This window comes from Crocuta crocuta, unplaced genomic scaffold, assembly GCF_008692635.1.
Source record: "Crocuta crocuta isolate KB4526 unplaced genomic scaffold, BGI_CrCroc_1.0 scaffold35, whole genome shotgun sequence".
NCBI classification, from domain to species: Eukaryota; Metazoa; Chordata; class Mammalia; order Carnivora; family Hyaenidae; genus Crocuta; species Crocuta crocuta.
Window position 1 is genome coordinate 6922935 of NW_027530625.1, and position 26599 is coordinate 6949533.

The 26599-nt window shown below is 47.2% G+C and overlaps 1 protein-coding gene across 2 annotated transcripts in view; it reads left to right on the forward strand.

Moving 5' to 3' along the window:
- Positions 1-12006: 12006 nt before the first annotated feature.
- Positions 12007-26599, forward strand: part of FUBP3 (far upstream element binding protein 3) — a 50086-nt gene continuing 35493 nt past the window's right edge. For both annotated transcript variants that reach the window (XM_077768393.1, XM_077768394.1), the window contains exons 1-2: positions 12007-12144; positions 24438-24543. In XM_077768393.1, coding sequence (XP_077624519.1) covers positions 12061-12144; positions 24438-24543 — 190 coding nt within the window. In that variant the 5' untranslated portion in view covers positions 12007-12060. The remainder of the gene's footprint in view (positions 12145-24437; positions 24544-26599) is intronic.

Consider the following 26599-nt stretch of genomic DNA (forward strand, 5'->3'; position numbering starts at 1 on the left):
CTTAAAAATTGATTAAAAAAATTTTTTTACATGTATTTATTTTTTTAATGTTTTATTTATTTTTGAGAGAGAGATAGAGACAGCGTGAGCAGGGGAGGGTCAGAGAGAGAGGGAGTTACAGAATCTGAAGACAGGCTCCAGGCTCTGAGCTGGCTATCAGCACAGAGCCCGACACGGGGCTCGAACCCAAGGCGCCCCTACATGTATTTATTTTTGAGAGACAGAGACAGACAGAGCACAAGTGGGGGAAGGGCAGAGAGAGGGAGACAGAATCTGAAGCAGGCTCCAGGCTCCGGAGCTGTCAGCACACAGTCCAATGCGGGGCTCGAACCCATGAACCTTGAGACGTGACCCGAGCCAAAGTCAGATGCCCAACCGACCGAGCCACCTGGACACCCCTACTTATCTTTTGAAATAAACTGAGTGGCTACACATTTGATTTGTTTTTAAGAAAAGGGAAAAGACTGGGTGAATCATTGTACCACTTGCCCTCCTTAACTCAGTAGCACCTCTTTGGATTCACTGTCGGCAAGGAAGGAGGGGATCCTGTCTGGAAGCTGGGCAAAAGTCCTGGAAAGTAAGCGACCCCCAAACTACTCGTTAGTCCACCAGGCACTTGACTCTGAGTGAGCTCACCTTTGCTCTCTCAGTGGGCTTATCTATTTTATCTTTGCAAACAAACCACAATTGTCCTTCAGAATCCAGCCTGAGGTTCTAAATCGTGAAAACAATCCTTTCTCCACTCAGCTGGGCCAGACTGTCAACGGTGGCTCTCTCTGTGAGCTGTTTGTTTCTTCTTCTCTTGTAAAATTTTACCTTAGGGGCGCCTGGGTGGCTCAGTAGGTTAAACATCCGACTTCGGCTCAGGTCGTGATCTCACGGTGCGTGGTTCAATCCCTGTGTCAGGCTCTGTGCTGACAGCTCAGAGCCTGGAGCTGCTGCAGATTCTGTCTCCCTCTCTCTCTGACCCTCCCCTGCTCACGCTGTCTCTCTCTCTCAGAAATATATAAAACAGTAAACATTTTTTTTAATAAATAAAATTTTACTTTACAGAGAGAGCATGTGTGAGTGGGGGAGACGGCAGAGGGGGAGAGAGAAACTTAAGCAAGCTCCGTGCTTAGGGAGACGTACGACTCAAACCCAGGACCCTGGGATTCTGACCTGAGCCGAATCAAGAGTCAGATGCTCAACCGACTGAGCTGCCCTGCTTTTTATTTCCTGACGGCTTTGAGGCCCAGGCCTGTTGTCAAAGTGTCTTTTCTGGAGCCACAAGTCTTTGGAAGCTGTGATAATCAGCCCAAAGAAACAGAAAGGCACGGGTGTCACATGAGCATGGACTACACGCCCAGGTATCTTAAAAGCCACCAGTGATTTAGCCCGGAATCACACCCTGCCCCAGGCACTTGGGCTTTGGCTGATACGCCCACAACCTGACCTTTCATATTTTTTGACCTCAGGGACAATTCCAGCCCCTGATTTTTTCTTAGAGATAAAACACCCTCACCCAGGAGGGACATTTTGGTGAAACTGTAGCCAGGTAACTCCCTGGTGCCACACAGGATGGAATTTTCTTTGGAAGCTTCACATTTTTCCTGTTCGAAGGAAGCCTTGTTCTAAGTGAGATACTCGTTCTAAGTGAAGTGCTCGTTTCTCACCCTGGCCTCCAGGATCAGAGCTGAGCCAACCACAGGAGCAGAAAATGAATGATCCTGACTGAATGAGTTGGGGCAGGGGCTCAGTCGGTTAAGTGTCCAACTTCAGCTCAGGTCATGATCTTACGGTTCGTGGGTTTGAGCCCCCACATTGGGCTCTGTGCTGACAGCTCAGAGCCTGGACCTGCTTCCGATTCTATGTCTCCCTCTCTCTCTGCCCCTTCCCCAGCTAGTGCTCTGTCTCTGCTCTCAAAAATAAATAAACTTTTAAAAATTTGAAAAGAAAAAAGGAAAGAAGCTGCCACTCCTTTTTTCTAAGTGGTTGTACCATTTTTCATTACCGAGAACAATCCGAAAATTCCAGCTTCTCCATAATCTTGTCAACATTTGGTCTTATCAGTCTTTTTAGTTTTAGCCATTCAGGTGGGTGGGTAGTCATTCTAATTTGCATTTGTTTATTGGCTAATAATGTTGAGCACATTTTCTTGTTCCCGTTGACCATTCACTTATCTTCCTTTGTGATGTGTCCAAAAAAACCGTAAAAAAATTTTTTTAATATTTATTTATTTTTGAGAGAGAGAGAGAGGGACAGACAGAATGTGAGCAGGGGGAGGGGCAGAGAGAGAGGGAGACCCAGAATCGGAAGCAGGCTCCAGGCTCTGAGCTGTCAGCACAGAGCCGGATGGGGGGCTCAAACCCAGGAACATGAGATCATGACCTGAGCCAAAGTCGGCCACTCATCCGACTGAGCCACCCAGGTGCCCCTCCCTTTTTTAAAAAATTCAGTTGTGGAAATTTTTATATATCGTAAATACATAGTCCTTTGTCAGATGTATGGTTTGCAAATACTTTCAGTCTGTGGCTTGATTTTCTTTCTCTCTTTCTTTTCTTTTCTTTTCTTTCTTTTTTTTTTTTTTGAGAGTTTATTTGAGCAAATATTGACTCCAGTCGGGCAGGGCCAAGCTGAAAGTGGTGAGGAGTGCTCCTGCCTTTCTGTTTTCATAATGGTGTGTTTCATGGACATGTAATCAGGATCTACACTAATTAGTAAATCTTATTGCCATGGTCACAAGATTATTTCCGGCGTGAGTATGGGACCCAGTCAAGTCGATGAATCATTTTCTAGGAATGCTGAGAGAAAACCAGACACTCCTTTTGGCTGGACAGGAGCCTAGACGCCCTATCTGTGCCGAATCTGAGAATGGATTCGAGATAGGGAAGCCGAGCCCAGCGGCAGAGAAACCAGGTCCCAGTGGCGCCTTCTGAGCCCCTGCCTCAAGAGCTCAAACTATTGTCCACACAGATCCCACATCCTCTTGACTTTATACCTTGGCTCATGCTGTTCCCTTTACCAGGAATGTCCTTCTGCCACATCTCCAAATGTCCACGTGGCCCGTCTGAAACGCCACCTTCTCCATCACATTTTTTCTTAATCTCTCTCGTTGTTTCTGTGCCCATCACGAAGTGACTTCCTCCTCTCTGGATAGCGAATGGTATTGTGATCTCTTAACATATATTTTTTTATAATGACATCATCATCATTATTATCATTTTACAAAACTGTATTGGTAGAGATTTCTGGAAGTAGGAGCGTGGGGAAGTTGATTTTCTTTTTTTTTTTTAATATTTTTTTTATTTATTTCTAGGAGAGAGAGAGAGAGAGAGACAGCGTGAGCAGGGGAGGGTCAGAGAGAGAGGGAGATACAGACTCCGAAACATGCTCCAGGCTCTGAGCTGGCTGTCAGCACAGAGCCCGACGCGGGGCTCGAACCCACGAACCGCGAGATCATGACCTAAGCGAAAGTCGGACGCTTAACCGACTAAGCCACCCAGGCGCCCCATGGGAAGTTGATTTTCTACATGAGGCATTCTTGAGACACTGGACCTATAAAAGCAAGTTTTGCTCTTATATTTAGGGAAAAATGCTTTTTTTAATGTTTGTTTATTATTGAGACAGGGAGAAACAGAGCATGAGTGGGAGAGGGGCAGAGAGAGATGGAGACACAGAATCTGAAACAGGCCCCAGGCTCTGAGCTGACAGCTCAGACATGGGGTTCGAACCCACAAACTGGGAGATCATGACCTGAGCTGAAGTTGGACACTTGACTGACTGAGCCACCCAGGCGCCCCTCTGCCCCCAGAGTTGTACAGGGACACAATCAAGGCTATATTCCTTTTTTGATTTCCTGGCCACTGGCTCCCCTCCCTTTTATTTTTTTTATTTTAGAGAGAGAGAGAGAGAGCACAAGCAGGGGAGACAGGAAGAGAGAAAGCGAAAATCTCAAGTAGGCTCCGTGCTGGGATCATGATCTGAGCTGAAATCAAGAGTCAGAGGCTCAACCGACTGAGCCACCCAGGCCCCCCTCCCCATCTTCTTACTTTGCTTTCTTCCCCTGTCAATTCTTCTCCCCTCCTGAAAGTCCTAAGCAACAATCAGGGATGTTCCAGGTAGCAAGACTGGAGTCTAAGGAGGGTGAGGCTTCCTGGGTCTGTTCTTCCTACATCTTGAGGGACCAGCTCACTCCAATTTTCCCTCGACCTTCCTGGTTTTCGTACCCAAAGTCCCACATCCTGGAAACCCTTCCTTCCCAGATGAAGCCGAATGGTTGATTGACCTCCTTAGTCCCCCACACCCACTAGTTTCTTACCTGGAAGAGACACTTTCATTGATTTCTGAGGGAGGCAGAATTTGAAGGTGGCGTGCAAAACTCTCCCCTGATGTAGAAATGCTGCACCCTCCCCTTGCCTTGAGAGCAGGGGAGATGTAGGAATAAGACGGAATATCATTCCTGTGATCAGGTCACTAATCGGTTGACTTTATGTTAATCAAAAGGGAAGTTATCCTGGGTGTGCCTGACCCAATCAATTGAGCCTTCAAAAGCAGATGAAAACTGAGGAATGGATCAAGAAGATGTGGTTTATCTATACGATGGAATACTACATGGCAATGAGAAAGAATGAAATCCAGCCATGTGTAGCAACGTGGATGGACCTTGAGGGTGTTATGCTGAGTGAAATAAGTCAGGCAGAGAAGGCGAGATACCGTATGTTTTTATAGGTGGAACAGGAGAAACTTAACGGAGGACCATGGGGGAGGGGAAGGGGAAAAAATAGCTGGGGAGAGGGAGGGAGACAAACCATGAGAGACTCTTGAATGCTGAGAACAAACTGAGGGCTGATGGGGGTGGGGGAAAGGGGCAGAGGGGTGGTGGGCATGGAGGAGGGCACTCATTGGGATGAGCACTGGGTGTTAGATGGAAACCAATGTGACAATTAACTATGAAAGAAAAAAAGAGCAGATGAAGTGTCAGATTATGTTTTTATAGTCGTGAACACCCAGCCTCCGTGATTCTACAAATGCAAAGAAATTAATTCGAAAACCCCATGAGCTTGGACACCAAGCCTCCCATAAGACTTCGGCCACAGGAATACCTTGATTTCAGCCTCGTGGGGCCCCAGGAAAAGAGCCAAGCTGTGCTGTGACACAACTTCCGACCCTGGGGCACCGTGAGATAATACATTGTTTTAAGTTGCTAAATTTGCGGTCATTTGTTGCACGAGACTAGAAAACTAATATAATCTTATTAGGGCAGAAAGCTAAGTGGTTGTGGCCGGTGTCTTGACTTGTCTGAGGCTTGGTGTCCTTATCTGGGGAATGGAAAGGCCAGTGCTCACCTCCTAGGAGTGTTACAAGCATTAAATGAGGCGAGGTGGATCAGGTGTTCAGATGTTTATCAGGTGTTCAGAATGGGCAAGCACTCAGTGAACGGGGGAGGAGGGAGGCAAGAGAGGACCTTTGCACATACTTCTTGGACATCCATTCCCTCCCAGCCCCCACATCAAACAGGTCGGATCCTGTCTCCCCTGGCTGTTAGTTGAGCATCTGTAAAACTTGAGCAGCGAAGGTCAGAGGTCTGTATTTGGGTGTGCTATGCCTTGACCCTCTTCTTTTGATGAGTAAGGTTCCTCTTATCACAACTGGCAACTATTTTGCTGGAGTAAGAACCAATCTCCGAAGAGTTGGCCCTGGCTTGGAGAGTGTGGCCCACAGAGCAATTCCTGAGATACGACATTTGGTGAGACTCTGGCTCAGGACCTCCTCAAGAATAATTACGGGGTGGCCTGTACATCGGACATCGTAACCATGACCAGCTAAGGGTGAGATACAACCTTTTCTTTCTATCAATTAGCCAACCATTATTTTTCTAGGCACTCACTGTATGCTAAGTGCTGAGGGGGAGAGAGGTAAGCCCCGAAGGGACGTATCATCCTAGAGAGCTAGTATGTGCTCATCCCATGAAAAGAACGTAAACTAAAATTCAGTTTTTTTGGAAGCAAGGACTCAAACAGACGCTTGTACAAACAGATATTTGTACACAGATGAATGCATAAAGTGTACTGTATACATGCCATGCACTGTCATTCAGCCCTAAAAAGGAAGGAACTTTTGACACCTTCTATAACACGGATGAAACTGGAAGACATTATGGTAAGTAAAATAAGCCCATCACAAGTAGACAAATGTTATATGATCTCACTTACATGAAGTACCTAGAATAGTCAAATTCTTTTTTTATTAAAAAATGTTTTAATGTTTTATTTATTTTGAGAGAGAGAAAGAGAGTCAAAGTATGAATGGGGGAGGGGCAGAGAGAGAGGGACACAGAATCTGAGGCAGGTTCCAGGCTCTGAGTTGTCACCACAGAGCCCGACGCGGGGCTCAAACTCGTGAACCACAAGATCATGACCTGAGCCAATGTCGGCTTAACTGACGGAGCCACCCAGGCGCCCCTAGAGTAGTCAAAATTTTTTTTTAAGTTTATGTATTTATTCTGAGAGGTGGGGAGAGAGAGAGAGAGTGCTGAAGGGGCAGAGAGAGGAAGAGAGAGAATCACACACTTCTGGTGTGGAGCCTGACGCGGGGCTTGAACTCATGGTCTGTGAGATCACGACCTGGGCTGAAATCGAGAGTCAGACACCTAATTGATGGAGCCACCCAGGCACCCCTAGAATAGTCAAATTCATAGGGCCAGATAGTAAAGTGGTGGTTGCCAGGCCCCGGGAGATGTGAAAATGAGGATTTAGTGTTTGATGGGCACAGAGTTTCAGTTTAGAAACACGAAGATGTTCTAGAGATGAGTGAGGGTGGTGTGGTTGTACAGCAGTGTGAATGTGGTACTTAACCTCATTAAACTGTACACTCACAAGGGGCTATAATTAAAGTAAATTCTCATGTATATTTTATCATGATATAAATATTACATTTTAAATATTCATTTAAAAAGTTTTAACTCATTAGCTTGCAAAACATACAAATTGTGATAATACGGAGCGTCAGCAAGAATGAGAAGTAACAAGAGCTCATCTTTCGCTGATGGGATGTGTGTCTACAATGGGGATATCTTGGCTTTATCGAGCAAAGTTTAGGGGCATATTCTCCACTCACCCAGCCCCCTCAGCAACTTCCCCTTTGGATATATAGCCTACAGAAGCTCTCAAATACATATGCAGAGAGACAAATCGGAGAAGACTTGTTGCAACATTGTAACAGAGAAAAGGATACGATACGGTTATCCACAGGAGAAAGAATACAGAATATCTATTTATTCATACAATGGAATGGAGTGAAAATAACTGAGATACCAGCTATGTATGAGAACTTGGATAAAGCTCAAAAATACATGTGAGGCCAAAAAAAAAAAAAAAAAAAAAAAAAAAAGAGACAAAGAAAAATAAATTTGGTCTTTGAAAAAATTTTTGNGGATAAAGCTCAAAAATACATGAGGGGCCAAAAAAAAAAAAAAAAAAAAAAAAAAAGGACTCACATTACAGAAGGATCATAGAGCTTGATACCATTTATATGTTTAAAAGCATTCACTATACATACACACAAGAATACAACATCCATTAACATGCGGATCCCCAAATTCAGGGAGACAGTTACCACTGGAGAAGGAAGGAAGGAATCAAATAGGATCATAGAGGTTTACACAGGGTTTTTCAAATATTTTCTAATGTTTATTTAGTTTTGAGATACAGAGAGAGAGAGAGACAGAGTGCAAGCAGGGGAGGGGCAGAAAGAGAGGGAGACACAGAATCCAAAACAGGCTCCAGGCTCTGAGCTGTCAGCACAGAACCTGACATGGGGCTCGAACTCATGAACTGCAAGATCATGACCTGAGCCGAAGTCGAACGCTTAACTGACTGAGCTGCCCAGGCGCCTTGCACAGGGCTTTTCGCGAGTAACGGCAGTGCTGACTTCTTATGTTGGTATGGGGTAAATAAATGGCTGTCCTTTACATTAGTCTATATACATTTTTGTATGCCTATATTATTTCATCATACAAAATAATAAAGCAGGGATTAAAAGAATATGCTGGGACATTACTAATGGAGTCCATTCATTAATTTATAGAAATAATTGTTTGTTGAACACATCTCATGTGCTCGTTGCTGGAGAAACATAGCAAACGATATGGACCCAGGGTCGCCATCTCCAAAGTTCACGGTCATGTGAGGGAGACAAGTATTAGTCAAATAATCAGGTGAATGAAGATATAACTTTCACTAAAATAGGTGCTCTGGTTTCCAGGAAGGAGCCTGGGATAATTATTTGTAGGGAATCTAGCTTGGCCAACAGGACCAGCTTAGAGAAGCTGACATTGGGGGATGCCCAAAACCACCGCGGTGGACCTTCCTACAGTGGAGTTCAGAGTCAACCATCCTCACCTACCCAGAGGCATGAGCCAAGACCACCGTGGATTCCCAAGCATCTGAGAAAAAGCTATTACAGGAAGGATAGGGACCATAACGGCCACTTACATGCATTCATAGATACATAAAATAAATGGGAACAGTGATCTACAAGGAAGATACCAGATGCAGAAAGAATAAACTTCTTAAAAAGTACTATAACCTCAAAAGAAGTACTATAATCCCCAGAGAGATAAGGAAAGGTATTCCATCCCCAAAATAGGAAAGGAATGTTATTATTTGTTTGTTTGTTTGTTTAATGTTCCTGTTAGTTAACATACAGCATAATCTTGGCTTCAGGAGTAGAACTCAGTGATTTCATCTCCTACGTATGACAGTGCTCATCCCCAAAAGTGCCCTCCTTCGTGCCCAGCACCCATTTAACCCATCCTCCCACCCCCACATCTAGTTTGTGTTCCTCTGTTGAGTTTCTCAGATTCCTCATATGAGTGAAATCATATGATATCTGCTTTCTCTGGCTGACTTATTTCGCTTAGCATAATACCCCTCTCCAGTTCCAACCACATTGTGGCAAATGGCAAGATTTCAAAGCTGAGTAGTATTCCATTGTGTGTGTGTGTGTGTGTGTACATATATACGTGTGTATATATGTATGTGTACATATACATATATATGTATATGTGCACACACACATATATATGTACACACACACACCACATCTTCTTTATCCATTTATTAGTTGATGGACAGTTGAGCTGTTTCCATAATTTGGCTACTGTTGACAGTGCTGCTGTAAACATTGGGGTGCATGTGCCCCTTCGAATCAGCATTTTCATTTCCTTTGGATAAATTCCTGTGGTGCAGTTGCTGGGTCATAAGGTCGTTCTATTTGTTAATTTTTTTGAGGAACCTCCATACTGTTTTCCAGAGGGGCTGTACCAGTTTGCATTCCCACCAGCAGTGCAAGAGAGTTCTCCTTTCTCTGCAACCTCACCAACATCTGTTGTTTCCTGAGTTGTTAATTTTGGCCACTCTGACCGGCGTGATGTGGTATCTCTGTGTGGTTTTGATTTGTATTTCCCTGATGATGAGCAATGTTGAGCATCTTTTCTTGTGTCTGTTTGCCATCTGGATGTTGTCTTTGGAAAAATGTCTCTTCATGTCTTCCGCCATTGCTTCACTGGATTATTTGTTTTTTGGGTGTTGAGTTTGATAAGTTCTTTTTTTAAAATTTTTAATGTTTATTTATTTTTCAGAGAGAGACAGAGTATGAATGGGGGAGAGGCATAGAGAGAGAGATACAGAATCTGAAGCAGGCTCCAGGCTCCAAGCTGTCATGTGAAACAATACTAAAGTGTGCACCTTACATATGTGCAGTTTATTGTATATCAAATTTTTATCAATAAAGCTGTTTTAAAATACTGGATGCTAGAGACAGCGAGTGATGCCTCCAATATTTTAAAGAAAACTTATTTACAATCCAGAGTTCTGTAACTAGCTAAACTGTTCATTTTATTATAGTAGAAGATACAAATAATAAACAGATAATTACACAGTGATTTAAAATCCGTTGTGATGGGGACACCTGGGTGGCTCAGTCGGGTAAGGGTCTGACTTTGGCTCAGGTCATGATCTCATGGTTGGTGGGTTTGAGCCCCACGTTGGGCTCTGTGCTGACAGCTCAGACCCTGAGCCTGTTTCAGACTCTGTGTCTCCCTCTCTCTTTCTGCTCCTCTCCTGTCACACTCTTCTCTCTCTTGCTCTCAAATAAATATTAAACAATTAAATTCAAATAAAATAAAATCAGTTATATTAAATGTTAAGATGATGAAACCCAGTGTGGCTAGGACATGCCACAACAGTGGACTTGATCGGGTCTGGGTCGTCTTCCTCTTCTTTGCCCTCAGAAGTAAGTCAGTTGCCCAAAGTTACTGAATCAGTAAAAGAGGAAGAATCAGAGCCTTTTCTTCCTACTTAGACAGTATGTAGTCTTTGGAACATGCCTTAAGTTTGGGCCAAAAACCCTGTTTTCACTACTTACACTCATAGGGAGAGCCAGCTGGAATTTGGATTAACATCCTCGCCTCAGATTTTTAAAAATATTCAAAACACAAGCGTTATGATATTGGGTCAGTAGAACCATCCCCAGTCTTGAAGGTTGATGCCACCATATCCTTGAGGTTCACAGACATAGCAACATTAAAACGCTCAGCAACCCAGGATGGGCCACAAATAGGTGTGTTAGCATGTGTCGGTCCTGCCTCGCGATAGCCCTTCACCGGCAACAGCAACACGGCCAACTGTGTGCTTTCCTACACGGGTTGAAACATTTTGTCTGAAAGTGATAATCTTCCACATTCCAGTTTTGCCACGTTCTTTTATTTTGCCATAGTCTAGAAAGGTGCCAATTTGGCATCATTCAATTCAAAGTACGTTTTCTTTGTAGAAAACTACTGTGTGCCAAATTCTAGGGATAGAGGGGAAAATAAGACTCAGTCTCTGCCCTAAAGGAACTCACAGTCTGGTAGTGAAGTCAGTAACAAATGAAGAACTGCTCTTTGATTGGCCAGTTACTCTTCATAATTCTTCCTAAAACCCAAAGCTCTCTTAGCACATGGACAGAAAGGATCATCAAAGGAAACTCACACTGTATTTTACTTCTTGATTTCCTTTCTGGTGCTTCGTAACTTCAAGAGGGACATAAAATGCTTGACATGATTCTCCTGTAAAATCCAACTCCTTTGGCACCACAGGACTTGGAAAATATTAATCCTAAGGGGAATCCCGTTCATCAAAAGATGTTAATCTTGTTAACCAAAAGGCCCCTACTTGGACATGCCACTAACACGATGTGTCAAAGCCTCTAAGCCTTGTTTCTTTTCAGGGAGGTTTGTTCGCTCCTTTGTAAGATCCACCTCAAAGGCTCCGTGTGTCCCAGCGCGAAGAAGATTCTTTCTTGCTTTGAAGTATCTATAGCTAGTACCATTAAGAGAAAGCTACTTAAGCATTCCAAGAAGCCCTCCTGCTGAGTCAGCAGGCATGGAATCGGTGATGGTCCTGTTCTATCTCTTCTTTCCCCAGGGTCCCAGACTTGGTGAAGGAGTGTGGAAGAGCACACCACGCTGGCTTTCCAGCAGGAGCGTCCTTCCTGAGCGGGGTCATCAGGTAAGGTCCTCCTGCAATCTGAACTCAGGCCGGGTGCTCTTTGCACATGTTGGGGAACGGACATTTGTGGTGCTGCCCCCTCTGCCTTCCAGCCTCCCTGTGGGTCCTCGCGGTGCCATTTCAAAGAGCTCAAGTCACAATATTCCAAACCATTGGCCATTCCTGGGAGAGACTGCCAGGGTCAGGCTTTTAGGGAACCAGGGCTGCTCGGGTGCTGTCTTGGGAAAACCACGTCATTCCTCCCTGGGTTTCCAAACAGCCGACAGCTGGACACCTCGGGCCACATCCGAGCCTCAAGGGCCTGTCGCGACACCACCGACGGGCCGGGCCCAAAGCTCGTCTGGGAACAGCTACCTGTTCCTCGAAGCCAGTCAGCGGCCGCCTGCGCTGGACACGCCCTCNCTTGCTTCGAGCGTCCCGGCTTCCCTTCCGCCGGAAGTGGGGCGACTTTCCCTTTCCGGCTACGGGTCCCCGAGCGGAGCTGGAGGCCGGACAGGGGAGCTGAGCGGCGGCGGCGGCGGGGGCGGTAATGGCGGAGCTGGTGCAGGGGCAGAGCGCTCCGGTGGGGATGAAAGCCGAGGGCTTCGTGGACGCCCTGCACCGGGTCCGGCAGGTACGNCCGGGGAAGCCGAGGGATGAAGCGCCGCCGCGACGCCCAGGCCCAGCCTGTCGGGCGGCTCTCCTAGGTGCAGCTGCTGGGAGACGGTTTGCCGGGGTCGCTTGGCCCCATCGCGCCCCCGCGCCCGGGCTGGACCTACAGGGCATCCAGCGTGGGCTTCTGGGGTTCGCGAGGGGAAGGGGGCTGGGGAGCTGACGGTGAGGACCCGGGTATAGACAGAGAGCGGCCGTCTCGGGCCCTGCAGCTTCTTAAAACTTGGAAAACATCGTCTTCGGACTTCCTGTATTCCAAGGGGGGAGTGGAAGGAGTTCGAGGGTATTTTACTCTTGAAGTTGCTCTTGGACAGGGGGGAGAGGAAGATGTTAACTAGGTGCGGGGGCTCCACAAAACGTAGAAATCCCATACGGGCAATAGTTTTTCCTCCCTCGGGGAGAATGTGACACGGACTCATCTCAACGGTGAAACTTTACCATCTGACAATGTCCTGCATTTTGTCAGACTTAAATAAACTGGGTTTTAAGAGGTTGCCAGCTTCCCAGGAGAATGAATATGGGACCTGCCAGGAATCTTCTGGCCTCTGGCAGGGTGCTTAGAGCAAACAAAATGTCCTTGTATTGTGTGTAAATCTTACAAGTCAGCTCTGACACTTAAACCTTTTCTGCTGAGTGTCGTAGATGCAGCATCTCTTCCTATTTAATTGTAGGCATACTAACTGACAGTTTTAAAAGTTGGGCTATAACTAATTACTGCTTGATTCCTAACAGAAAGCCACAGGACTCATTGTGTTAGAAGAAGGTCTCTGCACTTGGTCGCTTGAAGATGTGGTCTTTACATCTCTTTCCAGTATTCCAGGGGAGGGAACCCTACCTGTTTCCCAGATACTGACTTTTCATTTTAATACTGATGCTTCTATAGACATTCTGTTGGATCCCAGAACTTTCCAAACCTGTGGTTCCACCTCAAATTTTATCTGATGACTTGTCACTTACTGCCTAGGCGTCAAGCAGTCCGGTAGTGAGTATCCATCTTACTTAGACTTCAGAGCCAACCAGTGGCTGTAATGGATGAACTGGCCATCCAGCTCCCCTTCCACCACTCTGCTTGCCGGCGGCGTGTTCCACTGCTCTCCTCTACAGTACAGGGTCCTGAACTTTGTTTCTCACTGGCTACTAATAAGTAATGGCTTTCGCTTTGTGCTGATATGTGACAAGCACCTGTTGGCCTTCTGTGTCCAGGAAGAATTATAGTCACTGCCCTAAAGAGCTCAGATCCTCAGTTTGCAGAAGGCCTGTAGTTGAACATAAAATGAATTTTGAACCATTGAGAAGACTTGCTGCTTCTCTTGGGCCAGTGGTTGAACTCGTATTCTTGGACAGCCTGCTCAAGAGAGAGGGAGACCCTCTGTTAAATGCTGACCTAATGTGGATTGTTGAAGCAGTGGTGTTTACTACTAGCAAAGAAAACTTCACTGGAAATGTTCCCAGCTCTGAAATGCACCATTGACTGGAATAGTAATAAGCCCACGGGAGACAGTGCTGTAAGTGTGTTACTTCCGAATATTAACAGCTGGAGGTCGATACTATCTCCAAGGATTTGATGGCCTTTAAAAATCTAAAGAAAAAGAAACAGGTTGGTGGGTAATTTTAGGTTTATTTATAGATTCGCACTGAGCAAGAATGGAATGTTAGAAATTGCAACTGTTGTATGCTTTATAGACAAGCTTACCTCAAAGGGGCTCAAATTATTCGGGCATCCAGACGGTGATGGTTCAGCTTCATTGTATACACAGCGTATTGCAGAGATGTGCCTTTTTCCTCTCCAGTAACTGGAAATAAAAGTGTATTTCTTTATTTAAATGGGTCCCACAGCTTCCCTCCCTCCACACCCCCCNCTGTCATGTGCTCGCTTTATCCAGAAGATCACAGTAAAGTCCAAACTGACCCTGCTGGGATTCGAACCTGCCGTTTCTATTAAGTCTGGTGTGTGGAGCCCAGTACCTAATCCACTCGGCCTCCTGCCTGGCATCTCGAAGCCCCCTGCGCATCCTTCGGACCCTTACCAACAAAGGGGACCAGTAACAACCACTTGTTACTTAGTTCCCTCTGATGATCGAAACGGGGTCCCTGAGGTTGTGTAAAATTAAAATTTTTTTCCCAGCAGAGAGTTAAGAGTGTTTGGCATGAGCGAGTTGTATGGCCGCTCTGAAGGGAAGCATCCGAACATCCAAGTGTGGTCTGATTCGGCCCTAGGGATGAAGATCTAACACTGCCGGGTATTCAGAAAGCGTGCTCAGTCCTCCCAACTCAGTGGCAGGTCAGCACAAAGAAAGTGTTAACCTTGTTTAGAGCAAGCAGGAGGGTCCTAGTAAGGGTGAGAGGCGGACTCCAAGTCAGACCGGCCTCGGCCATCCCCTTCTCCAGCCACGCTGCGTTTCTGCCCTGACTGCCTGGGCTACCAGACGTCCTCGTGGACATGATGGACGCGTACGTACAGATCACTTCTGTCGGGTTTGTTCTTCTAAAAACAAAAATTACCCCCCAAAGCCCACTGCCAGGGGTTGAGTAGCGTCCATCATCTAGTGCGCGCATTTGCGTGTTAACGGGACTGCGTGGCGCCGTGGGGTACTGCGGATTCCCAGCGCCTTCCCCGGGTTGGGCCCCCTGCCTGTCAGTCAGCCCCTAAATAGAAGCTCTCTTGCCTCACTGCTGATGCCTTTCGGGGCTTGAAGCTCCTGGGTCGACCTAGACGTGGTCAGTGCCTCTGTGTGGCACACTGGGGGGATGTTCTGTTCGCATAAGTACGGTGTGACTGGTGCCTGTCGGAGTTGAGCGTCACGATGGTCCTGCACCCTCATGATTGTGACCGGGCCACTGCAGAGCCGGTACGGAAGTGGCCTTTTGACAGTCCGGTAGGCCTGGAAGCTGTTCTTTACCATACTTTTTTTTTTTTGGAAGTGTTCATCAGTTTGGGGCCTCAGAATTTCCTTGGTCCTCCGGAAAATGCCAGCCCGTGCTGCCGTCGCCCACTTTGAGCCTGAGCAGTGGATGGTTTGGCTTGCGTGCTGTGTGCATGCACTAAATTGCCTTTACGAGGGTGTACGTCCACCATTAAACGAAAAAGCCTTTGTTCGTTGGCTCTTGGTCACTCCCACAAAGAGACTGCCTTCGCTTCCTTAGTGTATGATGTTTCTGACTCATGGCCAGTGTGTGGAGTGCTCCCATCGACTTAAGCTGTGCTCCGCTGAGACTGCCTCACACACACCCAGGCTGAATAACTCAGGTCTTCATTTCACGAGGGACCCACTCCTGAATGTACATGCATTTTTGCCCCATCAGACGCTTGAAGAAACCAGTGTCTGCGGGAAATCACTGGGCTGTTCTGTCTTTGGTAGGACCCCATAGAGTACCCGGTAAAGAGCGAGTCCTTGTTCAAGGGTTTTGGTGATGTGACAGCTCATTCGGGTCACCACTTTCCCCGAAGCCCCGAAATTCTTATTTGGTATTGGAAGGTAAATAGTAAAGGCGCAATACGTACGTACTCCTGGACATTTCTAAGGTTTTTCTCCTTTTCAGTAGAGACTTCTTTATCTTTCTTTTAAAATCTGGTAGCCCAAATGTATCATCCGACTGTGGTTTCTTCTGACGTCCCATTTATTCTGTAAGTACAGATTTGCCTAGACCAGAGCCCTCAAGCTGGTGGCCCACGGGCTGGAGAAGTCTCATGGGGGGGAGGGGGGGACGCTGCAGGCATCCTTTGTGGGACCCACACGATGCCAATGCTTAGAAACTAGAATGACGTCCCGTAAAACTTGAGATTTCTAGAAGAAGTCTGGCCACACGGCTCCCACATTCTAGAATGGCGGTACTCAGCGGGAGCCTAGGAGCAGCCACCTCTTTACACAGGGCGTTGGCTGTCTGGGTTGGCACTGGGATGCCTAGTCAGAAAGTTTCCCCCCTCAGCCTTTTCCAAATTGTGAGTCCATTTCTGGGTTTTATTTGAAATTTCTTTTTTTTTTTTTAAAGGAAAGATTTTTTTTTTTTAATTTATTTTTGAGAGAGAGAGGCAGCGTGAGCAGGGGAGGTGCAGAGAGAGAGAGGCAGACACAGACTCTGAAACAGGCTCCAGGCTCTGAGCTAACTGTCAGCCCAGGGCTCGTGGGGCTCAAACCCACAAACCCACAGGATCCTGACCTGCACCAAAGTCAGACGCTTAACCGACTGAACCACCGGGTGCCCCTTTATTTGAAATTTTTAATGGAAAGAAGTGTTTGTGGAGATTTAGGAGACCTGGGTCTCCTACAGGTGGCTGTATGACCTGAGGCTGGGCCAGCCGTTCCCAACACTCGATCAACAGGCTGTTCATAGATCTTCCGTGGGAGTGCGGTCATGGACAGATACGTTTGGGGAATACGGGGTTAAGTAATGGTGAATTGACTTCTTTAAATGCAGGACTTTTCGGAACCTTTAACATGCTTGTGTGTGTTAAGTCCTACGAGAGTTTGAGGTGTGCATTGTAAATACCCTGAGGTTATGTCATTTCATACTCCCTTTTCATAAAACCAAGTCATATTCTCCAATTGCATTTCCGGAAACGTTAAGCTAGATAATGCCAGTAGTTCCTTCAAGCCTGCAAACCTTCAGAGCTGACATCTAGTTGGAGCTGGAAAAAAAAAAATTGACCGTACCGTTCTGGTTCTTTTGCTTTGCGTTATGTTATCTTGGGCATCTGTTCAGACTCCCCCTCCCCCCAGCCTTTCGGTGCACCCCTTTTATTCTGTTAAGAATCCCCTCTCTTGAGAATGTGTTGCCTCTGGTGTTCTTTTGTAAAGATACTTGGGAAAGAATAGTCAGAACTTCTTTTGGAGACAGAAACTATACTTTTATCCTCACACCGGATGGTAACAAATCACTTGCAAGACTGAGTAGCATTAATAGAAGTAGCGACGGGATTTGAATTGCCTGCCGTATTTTGAGGATCTCTGACTCCATGGGCCTGGTGCCTGGGTGCTGGGCCGGCACAAAGATAAGACAGGCTGGGGCTGGCTTCCTCTTCTTGCGGGCTTAGTCCTTACAGCCCGCAAGGGAAGTAGTTGGGTTCTAATCCTCATCTATCGTATATTTGAACATAATGAGCCAAAAGGAAATAAAGCAGTTTTCTCAAAGGCACACAAAGGGTTCATACCCGCAGTCATTCTTGGACCATGTTTTCCGCATTCTGAGGAAATGCGATTCCTTCACAGAGGTGGCTGCCTAATCTTCCATCTCTGACACATGTCAGAATCTGAACAGAGCATCAAAGGACGCAGGTGGAATTCGCTGGGACGTAGGGTAGGTGGGGAATGGACGTGCCCTCTTTAGGGCCTCTGCTGGAGGTCCCAGAGGGTGCGTTATTTCGCCTTAGAGCATCTTAGCATTTTGCCTCCCGACGGGCTTCTCCAGACCCGCTTTACACTTAGCAGACCTTTGAGGGGTACCTTCCGCGTGTCAAGCACTTTGCTGTGCGTTAGGGAAGTTGTGCTTTAACTTTCGGGAACATGGACCTTTTTAAGATTCTTGACAACTTTGAACCTCACCACCGCCATGTCATTTCAGGAGGTTCGTGAATTCTCTTACAGCTGGGCCTTAGAGTTCTCAGTTAAAAAAATCCTTGGGCCTAGCGGTACTAAGAGGATTGAGACAAAGCTCCTGTTCAAAGAGCTCCCTGTGGCGGGGACACAGTATAACCAATAACGGTGTCAGTGAATTACGTTTTGCAAAGGTCGTTTATAACATGCGTTGCAAACATAGAGAAGGGAGTACTTATTTCTGCCCAAATGTGGGTGCCATGGAGTTGTCAGAGAAGCTACCACGAAGAGCTGAGTCTTATTTGGCCTGTAGAATTCCTTGTTTTGGTTAATGCCAATAAATAGGGCGGGATCGGCCAGGGCCCCATCTCTCACGACAATAGCCAGCATTCATCGAGCCCCTGTTGTGCTAGATGCCAGGCAAGGACTTCATGTGTGTTTTCTCGTGGGATGGTCGCGAAATCCCAGGGGAGAGTTCAGTAGCCCCCTCCCCCCATCTGTGGTTTTGCTTTATGGGGTTTCATTTACTCCTGGTCCATCACAGTCCAGAAGCAAAAGATCTTCTTGACGTGTGGTCAGGTCAGTAGTAGCCTAACGCTCCTGCGCGACGCCTCTGTCCCTTACCTCTGCCCTTCACCTCCCGTCACCGCAAGAAGAGTGGGCACAGTGCAGGCTACACCACATTCACATAACCTTGTTTCACAGTGTGTTGTTAGACAATTCTCTTATTTTTAATATTGTTCATCTCTTACTATACGTAACGTGGAAGTTAAACCTGGTTATCAACGCGTATACGTACGGGAAGAAACAAGCCCTGGGGGGTTCGGTACCGTCTGTGGTCAGGCGTCCGGAGTCGGGCTGTGTCCCCGTGGGTGTGGGAGTGCTGTCGTGCACTGAAGTGCCTGTTAAGAGACTTGGATTCAGGCTCTGGCTCTGCCATGTGCTGGCTGGGTGAGAGGACAGGCAGTTAGTTAAAGGAACTTCTTTAAGCCTTAGTTTCGTCATCTGGAAAATGAAGGTCATTGGTGGTTGTAGTAATTTTTTTTAATAGCTAATATTAGAAGTTAGGAGGCCCCCCTTGGGAGTTGGGGGTAGGTAGTGACTGAAGGGGGTGATGGTACCCGTAATGTTCTGTTTGTTGGTCTTGACCCGAGTCGCACAGGCATTTTAGTAAGTGGACATTGAACGAGCTGTAAACTTATGATCTGTGCCCTTTTCTGTATTATTATTATTATTATTGAATAAAATATCAAAATAAACACTTCTTATCTCCTACTTCGTGCCGGATGTTGTTCCAGGTGCTTTACATTGTCCGTCCCTCTCCCTGTGGCTCCAGTTCCGGGTGGACGCTCCCAGCCCCACGGCAATGAGAAGAGTAGCGACCGTGTAAGGTCCCCGTGGGGACGAGATGAGGGCACCAGTCAGGCACTCCGTCGGGGGGGCAGTAAGCCTGATACGCCGCTGCTCCCCTGGGGGCCTCTTGGGGCGCGGCACTTGCTCCTGCGCACCCTGACCCCAGGCCCTGCCATCCGGCACGTGGTCCTAGCCGTTGGGCCCCACTGCGTGGCTGACATCCTGTTTCTTCCTGCCGTGCGGAGCGGGCACGTAAGGTCCAGCCCCTATATTCTCGATGCCTCGGCGGGGGCCACTCGGGATGGGGATGCAGCAGAGGCCCCCGGGGGGCAAGCTGGGTTCCTGCTCCCTGGCAGGTGGTGGGAGCCCTCAGCCTGTGCTCACTGGGTCCGTGACCACCAACGGCGGCCGTACCGTGGATGCAGGGTGTGGCTGTCCCGGCATTCAGGGGGCTCTGCCTGCTCCTGTTTGGCATAGTGTCTTATTTATTTATTTTTAATTTTTAAAAAATGTTTTTATTTACTTCTGAGAGAGAGAGACAGCGTGAGCAGGGGAGGGTCAGAGAGAGAAGGAGACACAGACTCTGAAACAGGCCCCAGTCTCTGAGCTGTCAGCACAGAGCCCGATGCGGGCCTCGGACCCACGAACCGTGAGATCGTGACCTGAGCCGAAGTCGGACGCTTCAGCGACTGAGCCACCCAGCATAGTGCCCCCGGCATAGTGTTTTAATACGCGTGAGGCTGCGGAGATAGTTACAGCTTCCTGTTTGGATTTACGAGGCAAACTACTCGGATTATGAACCTTGTCAGAGCATTTTAGTCGCAGAGTTGTGCCCCAGGGAATAATTCATCGCTGTTTCCTAAATTGAATGATGTGCATATCCGCCTTCACGATCTGACCCTCAGTGTGTATTTACTTAGTATTTTTTGATCTTATTAAAATTCAGGTTCATTTAAAATATTTTTGAAAGGAAGTCTAATCCCTATCATAAGTGAAAAACTTTGCCACGCGTGGAAGGTAACTAAGAAATACTTGTATACAGAAGTTTAAAAACATTTATCCTTGCATCTCCCGAAAATGCCTGCGTACTTCCCCCTGGAAAACACTGGTTTAGTCTGTCTCTGCACTTCACAGGCAAGTGCCCCAAGGAGCAAGGCCATTGAAGGTCTCACCTAACCCTGGAAGAACTGGTTGGAAAACCAGGGCTCTTGACTGACTGACTCCTAGTGCAGTGCTCCCCTTCCCATTTCTGCTAACTATTCGGAGTCGGGGTGAAGTGAGTATGACATTAGTTAGTATCTCACCTTATTATGGCGCCTAAAACAGCACGTGTAGCAAGAGAACTGATTTTCCTCCTTGTCTCCCTCCAAAAGAGTGGGAAAGGGGATCAAGTGGTAAAAAATCAGTAGCAAACTCCCCTCAAGGTCATGCTCTCTGATAAGCTCTGCGCTGGCCTTGGTTTTGTTGGATTATCCTGGCTTCAGTGCTCTGGGGTTTCCTGGCCTACACCGTAACTAGCTGAGAATGTACCTCACCTCCCGTCAGAACGATCAGTTACGATGTGAGGACTTGCTTGAGCTCTGTGCCCTGGAAATCACTGGGTCTTAGGTCTTTGGGAAGAGAGATGCATTTAAGAAAGTTTTAGGCAGAAGAAGGGAGGTGCCCAGTGCTGTGGTTAATAGCACAGACTAGAGCTGGGTGGGCCGGGCTTAAGTACGGTGCCTCCGCTTGTGACATGTGTGACTTTGGGCAGAGCATTAAACCTCTCTGAGCCTCACTTTTCCTTGTTTTAAAATGGAAATAATACCAGCCTCCTAGAGAATCACGGTGAGGAAGGAGTGAGAGCGTATTTAAAATGCCCTTTGCAGAGTACCCAGCACATAGTAAACACTCACAAAATTTTAACTCCTTTAGTGGACTCATAAAAGCATTTCTTGAAACAAGGTTACATTTGTATGAAGAAAAGAGTACACTGTCTCTATACAGAATGTTGTCATACATACAAGGTATTGTCAGTGATATAATTGTATCTTGTATTGTCAAACTCATATTTAACATTTGTTTAACCAGAGTTCAAGTGCAGCCCATTGACTTCAGGGCTACACCTCTTAACTGGTATTCTGCACTGCTTTTCTCTTAGTGGAAATTTCCCAAATTATAGATAACTGAGGTAAACATGACTTAAGAACAAATCTGAGAGCCTGAGCCTTTAATCAAATCCAGGAACAGGAAACTATTGTGACATTTTTAGCATATCGGCTTTGGGGGAAAAAATGACATTCCAGCAACATGTGAAACCTAACCGTAGAGATTATAAGGAGGGCCCAAGACTCAGGAACACATTCTAGCTACTTTGGAAGGAAGTGAAAAGATGCGGAAGCTAAGAGGTGTCATCAGAAGGGAGCAGGGAATGTGCCAGTTTATGTCTTGGGGGTCTGTGTTTGGGGGTGATTTGACATGTACTCTGTTGGGGGACTCTTGATAATCATGATCCCTTGTCCCCCTTTCTTTATGTTTTGGGGTCGTCGTGATTGACTAAATTGGGAGCAGTCTGGGCCCTCTCTGGGCCAGTAATCCTGAAGACCCCCCCGTCGGTCAGTTACCACTTAGTTTATTACGGCCGATGCGAGGGTCTCCGGGGGCAGGGGCCACTGCCGTATTCTCACCTCTTAATCCACCTGTTTGGCCAGCTGCGTCGTTAAAAGTATACTTTTGGATTTTAAGTAGCCAACCTCCCCGAGCTTATCCAAAACAAATAGGGAAAGTGAGATTGCAAGACAGCGGTAGAATGCTACTGGGCAGGGTTTGTACCGTATTTTGTTTTATAGCAAATGGCCCCTTGGATATAGGAGGTTGGGTTTCTGGCAGCAGTCTTGTTACTGTAAGTTACTTATAATAATATTTTTAAACAAGCCCCCATCCAGGGTACCATCATCTCTACCTCGACAGGCGTCGGCAGACTTTCCCTGTAAAGGCGCAAACAGTAGGTGATATATGTGGGCCCTGGACCCCATATGGTCTCCGTGCAGTTCGACAAATGCATGTGGCTGTGTTCCAGTAGAACGTTCTTTACAAAAGCCGGAGGTTCACCAGCCATACTTTGCTGACCCCTGACCTAGAATAGCTCCTACATTATCTTCCTACTCCTGTCTCCTTAGAATCTATTTTCCTTGTCAAGACGATCTTTTGGAAAAGTAAATCAGTACCCATGTCACTTCCCTACTAAGCCTTGCAGCTGCTTCCTGTCACCCTTCCTATAAAGTCCAGGCCCCTTACCATGGCCTGGAGCCCTGGCCAACCAGCCCTTGCTTGTGTCATCTAGTTCTTTCTTCTCTAGTGACATTGACCTCTCTCTTCTGTGTTCATACCTACCAGGCTGGCTTCTGTCTCAGGGCCTTTGTACGGGCTGTTTCCTCTGTCTGGAATGCTCTTCCTCATTTGCTAGGCATTAGCTCCCATGATCTAAAGACATCAGAGTGGCCTTCCCTGATCACCAGGTGTCAGGTAGCTCTCCTACCCACTTATCTTCTCTTATTAGCATAATTCGTTATCTTCTCTTATTAGTATAATGCCTGTCACCAGCTGAAATGATCGCCTCTTGCCCAGCATGACGACCTGTCACTCCCCACCAACTGCTGACGCAGAGAGCAGTGGCCTGGTTATTCTCGTTCACCACAGGAGCCCGGGGCGTGGAAGAGAGCCCGGCACACAGTAGGCACTCGGCATTTGTTGGACGAGTTGCCTCATTTTCAGTCATGCTGTCTGTGAAGGGCTTTCTAGTATCCAGAGCTCCTTTGTGTTGAGAGTGTGTTAAAATCTTTTTTTTAATGTTTTATTTATTTCTGAGAGAGAGAGAGAGAGAGACAACATGAGCAGGGGAGGGGCAGAGAGGGAGGAGACACAGAATCTGAAGCAGGCTCCAGGCTCTGAGCTGTCAGCACAGAGCCTGACGCAGGGCTCGAACCCACGAACCGTGAGATCATGACCTGAGCTGAAGTCGGACGCTTAACCGACTGAGCCCCCCAGGTGCCCCGAGAGTATGTTGTTAGCTTAGCCCAAACTGTGCGGCCAGTGCTGGTGCGTCCAGAGCGGCTGCTGCAGAGGGAGGAGGGGCTTGCCCACACGACTAGTGGCCGGAGGGAGACACCTGACCCCTGGGTCCCTGACGCTTGAGTCCTGCCTTGGGTTTTCAGTGTCATGGTCATCTTGGGGTTTTTTAATTTGTTTTAAGGCATTTATGTTGGTCCCCGAAGCTCTCAGACTTCTGGGTGCATTTGGACGAGCCCAGAACTACCCCGAAGGCCCCACTCTGGGGGACAGCCCTTCTGTCTGCCCCTTAGTCCACCCCGACTTCTTCTTTTTTTTTTTTTTTAAGATTTTNGAGATCAAGAGCAGTTGCTGTAAATGTTCCTTCGATTAAGTGATAAAGAGCTGATTCATCAGAAAGATTCCGTTTAACTTTCTCCTGTGAACAAAGTAGATAAAAATGTTCCTCACAGCATTTGTTTCTGGGGAGAAACACTTCAGTAGCTGGATGATTTTTTTTTTTTTTAAGCCAATAATATTGAAAATTGAAGTCACTCTCAGAGGTCTCTTGCTTTCTCTGGCGCAGGAATCCTTCTGCGGTAGCCTGGACAGACAGCCCTCCCCCCCGCTGCTCGGACACCCCCATTGGGGAGCTGCTCGCTGTTGTTTGTGTGTCTGCAGAGATGACATCATCACTTAATAGGCATCAAAGTTATGGGATGGATGTTTTCCTAACGAGCGGTCACGTTTAAGCAAATGCAGCCTTTGAAATAGTACTGGGAATTGGTTTCTTAAGGGAATCCTGTGCTGAAACCTTTATTTTTTTTAAAAAATTTTTAACGTTTATTCATTTTTGAGAGACAGAGTGTGAGTGGGGGAGGGGGAGAGAAGAGAGAAGGAGACATAGAATCCAAAGCAGGCTCCAGGCACTGAGCTGTCAGCCCAGCGCAGGGCTTGAACTCATGAGCTGTGAGATCATGACCTGAGCCGAAGTCAGACGCTCATCCGACAGAGCCACCCAGGCGCGTCATGTGCCAAAACCTTTTGAACGAAGTTCTTCGTGTTGATGGCCTGCCTTTTTTCTTAGAATGCACTGTACCTGTCTTTCAAGCGTTGGCTTAGAAATACTGATTTTAGAAGACACGTGTTGCAAAGTATTTTGTTTCTAAAGACACATTGTTAACTGAGGCTGAAAGAAGACTCAATTGGCAGTGAAAAGTGTCCTCTCGGGGACACTGCCTTTAACGTAGGGCAGGGGGAGAAGCAGGGTAGAGAGCTCTCGGCTGTCTCCCTCAGAAGGAGCCCGGATTTGTTACTGAGTCTTTAAATCTGATTCTCTCTGTAGATTGCTGCTAAAATTGATTCAATTCCTCACTTGAATAATTCCACACCTCTAGTGGACCCCTCAGTGTATGGATACGGAGTACAGACACGGCCCTTGGATGACGGAGGTAAGTTGCGGGAACGTCTCTGCCTTTCAGATGGTAGTGAACCTGCCAGTGAAGCCGGAGCCGCGTGTCAGCCGTTTGCATGCCAGCTGCCCCCGGCGTCCCTCCGAAGACGCATGGTTGAGGGGACCGATTGGGGTCGATGCTTCCCTGCAGTTCTCCAGCATTTGAGTTCTTATTTGCCTTGATAATACGGGAACGTTTTCAGCTGGGCTCGGAGGTGAAGACGTGGCCTTTGTGCATCAGTTTGGAAGTGATTTGACCGATTCGAGAATTTTGTTTGATTTAACCCTCCATTCTTCAGACACGCATGTGGGACTTGCAGTTCCCACTCTTTTCCAGAGAGAAGCTAAGATTTGATGCATGGCTCTAAGGAAGCCTGTGGCTACACCCTGACCTTAAAGAGAGAGAAGTGGGGGGCGGGGGGAGTGACCTTGCTTTAGTCGGCTGACTTTTTCACTGTTCCCATTTTACGGCAGGCTCTCTCTAGAAGCGCCCGCCTTTCATTCATGCATGTGTTGTTTGGCGGTGGTTTCTGTACCCTACTTCAGCCCCGAAAGAGTTTGAGACCGCTTGGAATCCACGTGCCTGACACCAGCACCCTAGCAAAGCATATCTGTCCGATGTGCTTGTACAGAGAACTTGGACTTCCTTGCTCACATTTGGTGTCCTGCAAAGTATGACTGTAAGAGGGCGCCTGAAGCTCACCAGGCTGTACACGAAGATGCACGCAGTAGGCCAGCCAGTGCCTTCTCCGTCCTTCTGTCAGCCACATGTGTGCACGTATTTCTGTGATACATCATTAAATGGGAAAAAATCAAGGTGTACGGCAGGATATATGGCGTAATTTCCTTTTCCACAAAACAAAACAAAAAACAAAAGCGTGTGTTTTGGTATATGTAGAGAAAGTCATTTGGTGAGACTGATTTCTCCAGGGTCTCGGAAGGTTCTAAACGGAGGAGATTGCCATTGTTTTTAAGTGTGGTTACCTCGTTGGAATAACTGGACTGCTTCACACTGTGAGCATTCTAAGGGGGCTGCGCTCATTTTGGTGTAAACGTTCTTTTCTGCCTACATTGTTTTTTGTGTTTTGTGGGTTTTTTTGTTTCTTAAGTTTATTTGAGAGGGAAAACCCAAGTCGGGGAGGAACAGAGAGAGGGAGAGAGAGAACCCCAAGCAGGCTCTGCACCTCAGCACAGAGCCCAGTGCGGGGCTCAACCTCACAAACTGTGAGATCATGACTTGAGCTGAAGTCGGATACTCGACCGACTGAGCCACCCAAGCACCCCGTGTTTTTGTTGTTTTAGGTTTATTTATTTTGAGAGAGAAAGAGTGAGTGGGGGAGAGGCAGAGAGAGAGGGAGAGAGCAAGAATCCCATGCAACCCCCCGCACTGCCAGAGCCCAGTGCGGGGCTTGAACCCACAAACCATGAGATCACGACCTGAGATGAAGAGCCAGATGCTTGACGGACTGAGCCACCCAGAAGCCCCAGGAAACTGTTTATGAGTACACACACACATGCGCGAGGTCCACCCCAGGGCCATTGGAACCAGGTGACAAAATAGTACAATATTTTTTTAACGTTTTTTTCGGAGAGAGAGAACAAGCAAGCGAGCAAGTGTGTATGGGCGGAGTGGGGGCAGAGACAGCTGGACACACAGAATCCAAAGCAGGCTTCAGGCTCTGAGCTGGCTGTCAGCACAGAGCCCCATGCGGGGCTTGACCCCCCGAACCGTGAGAAGTTCGACCTGAGCCGAAGTCGGACGACCTGAGCCGAAGTCAGACGCTCAACCGACTGAGCCACCCAGGCACCCAGTGGCCATTTTAAATGGCTGCTCCAGAATGGTCCCCTGTGATCCTTTTGTTTGACTGGTGTTAGCGGTTCTTAGCCCACATGTGACTGACGGCATTATCTGCATTTTTGCCTTTGTGAAAAGCTGTGATGCAGAGTAACCGTTTTACCTTCCAGGGCAGTCCTGCTTCCGTTCTCCTTACAGGACATCAATATAAAAATGAAACTAAGCCGTCTGGCTCTGAGCACACGCCCCAGTAATGGAC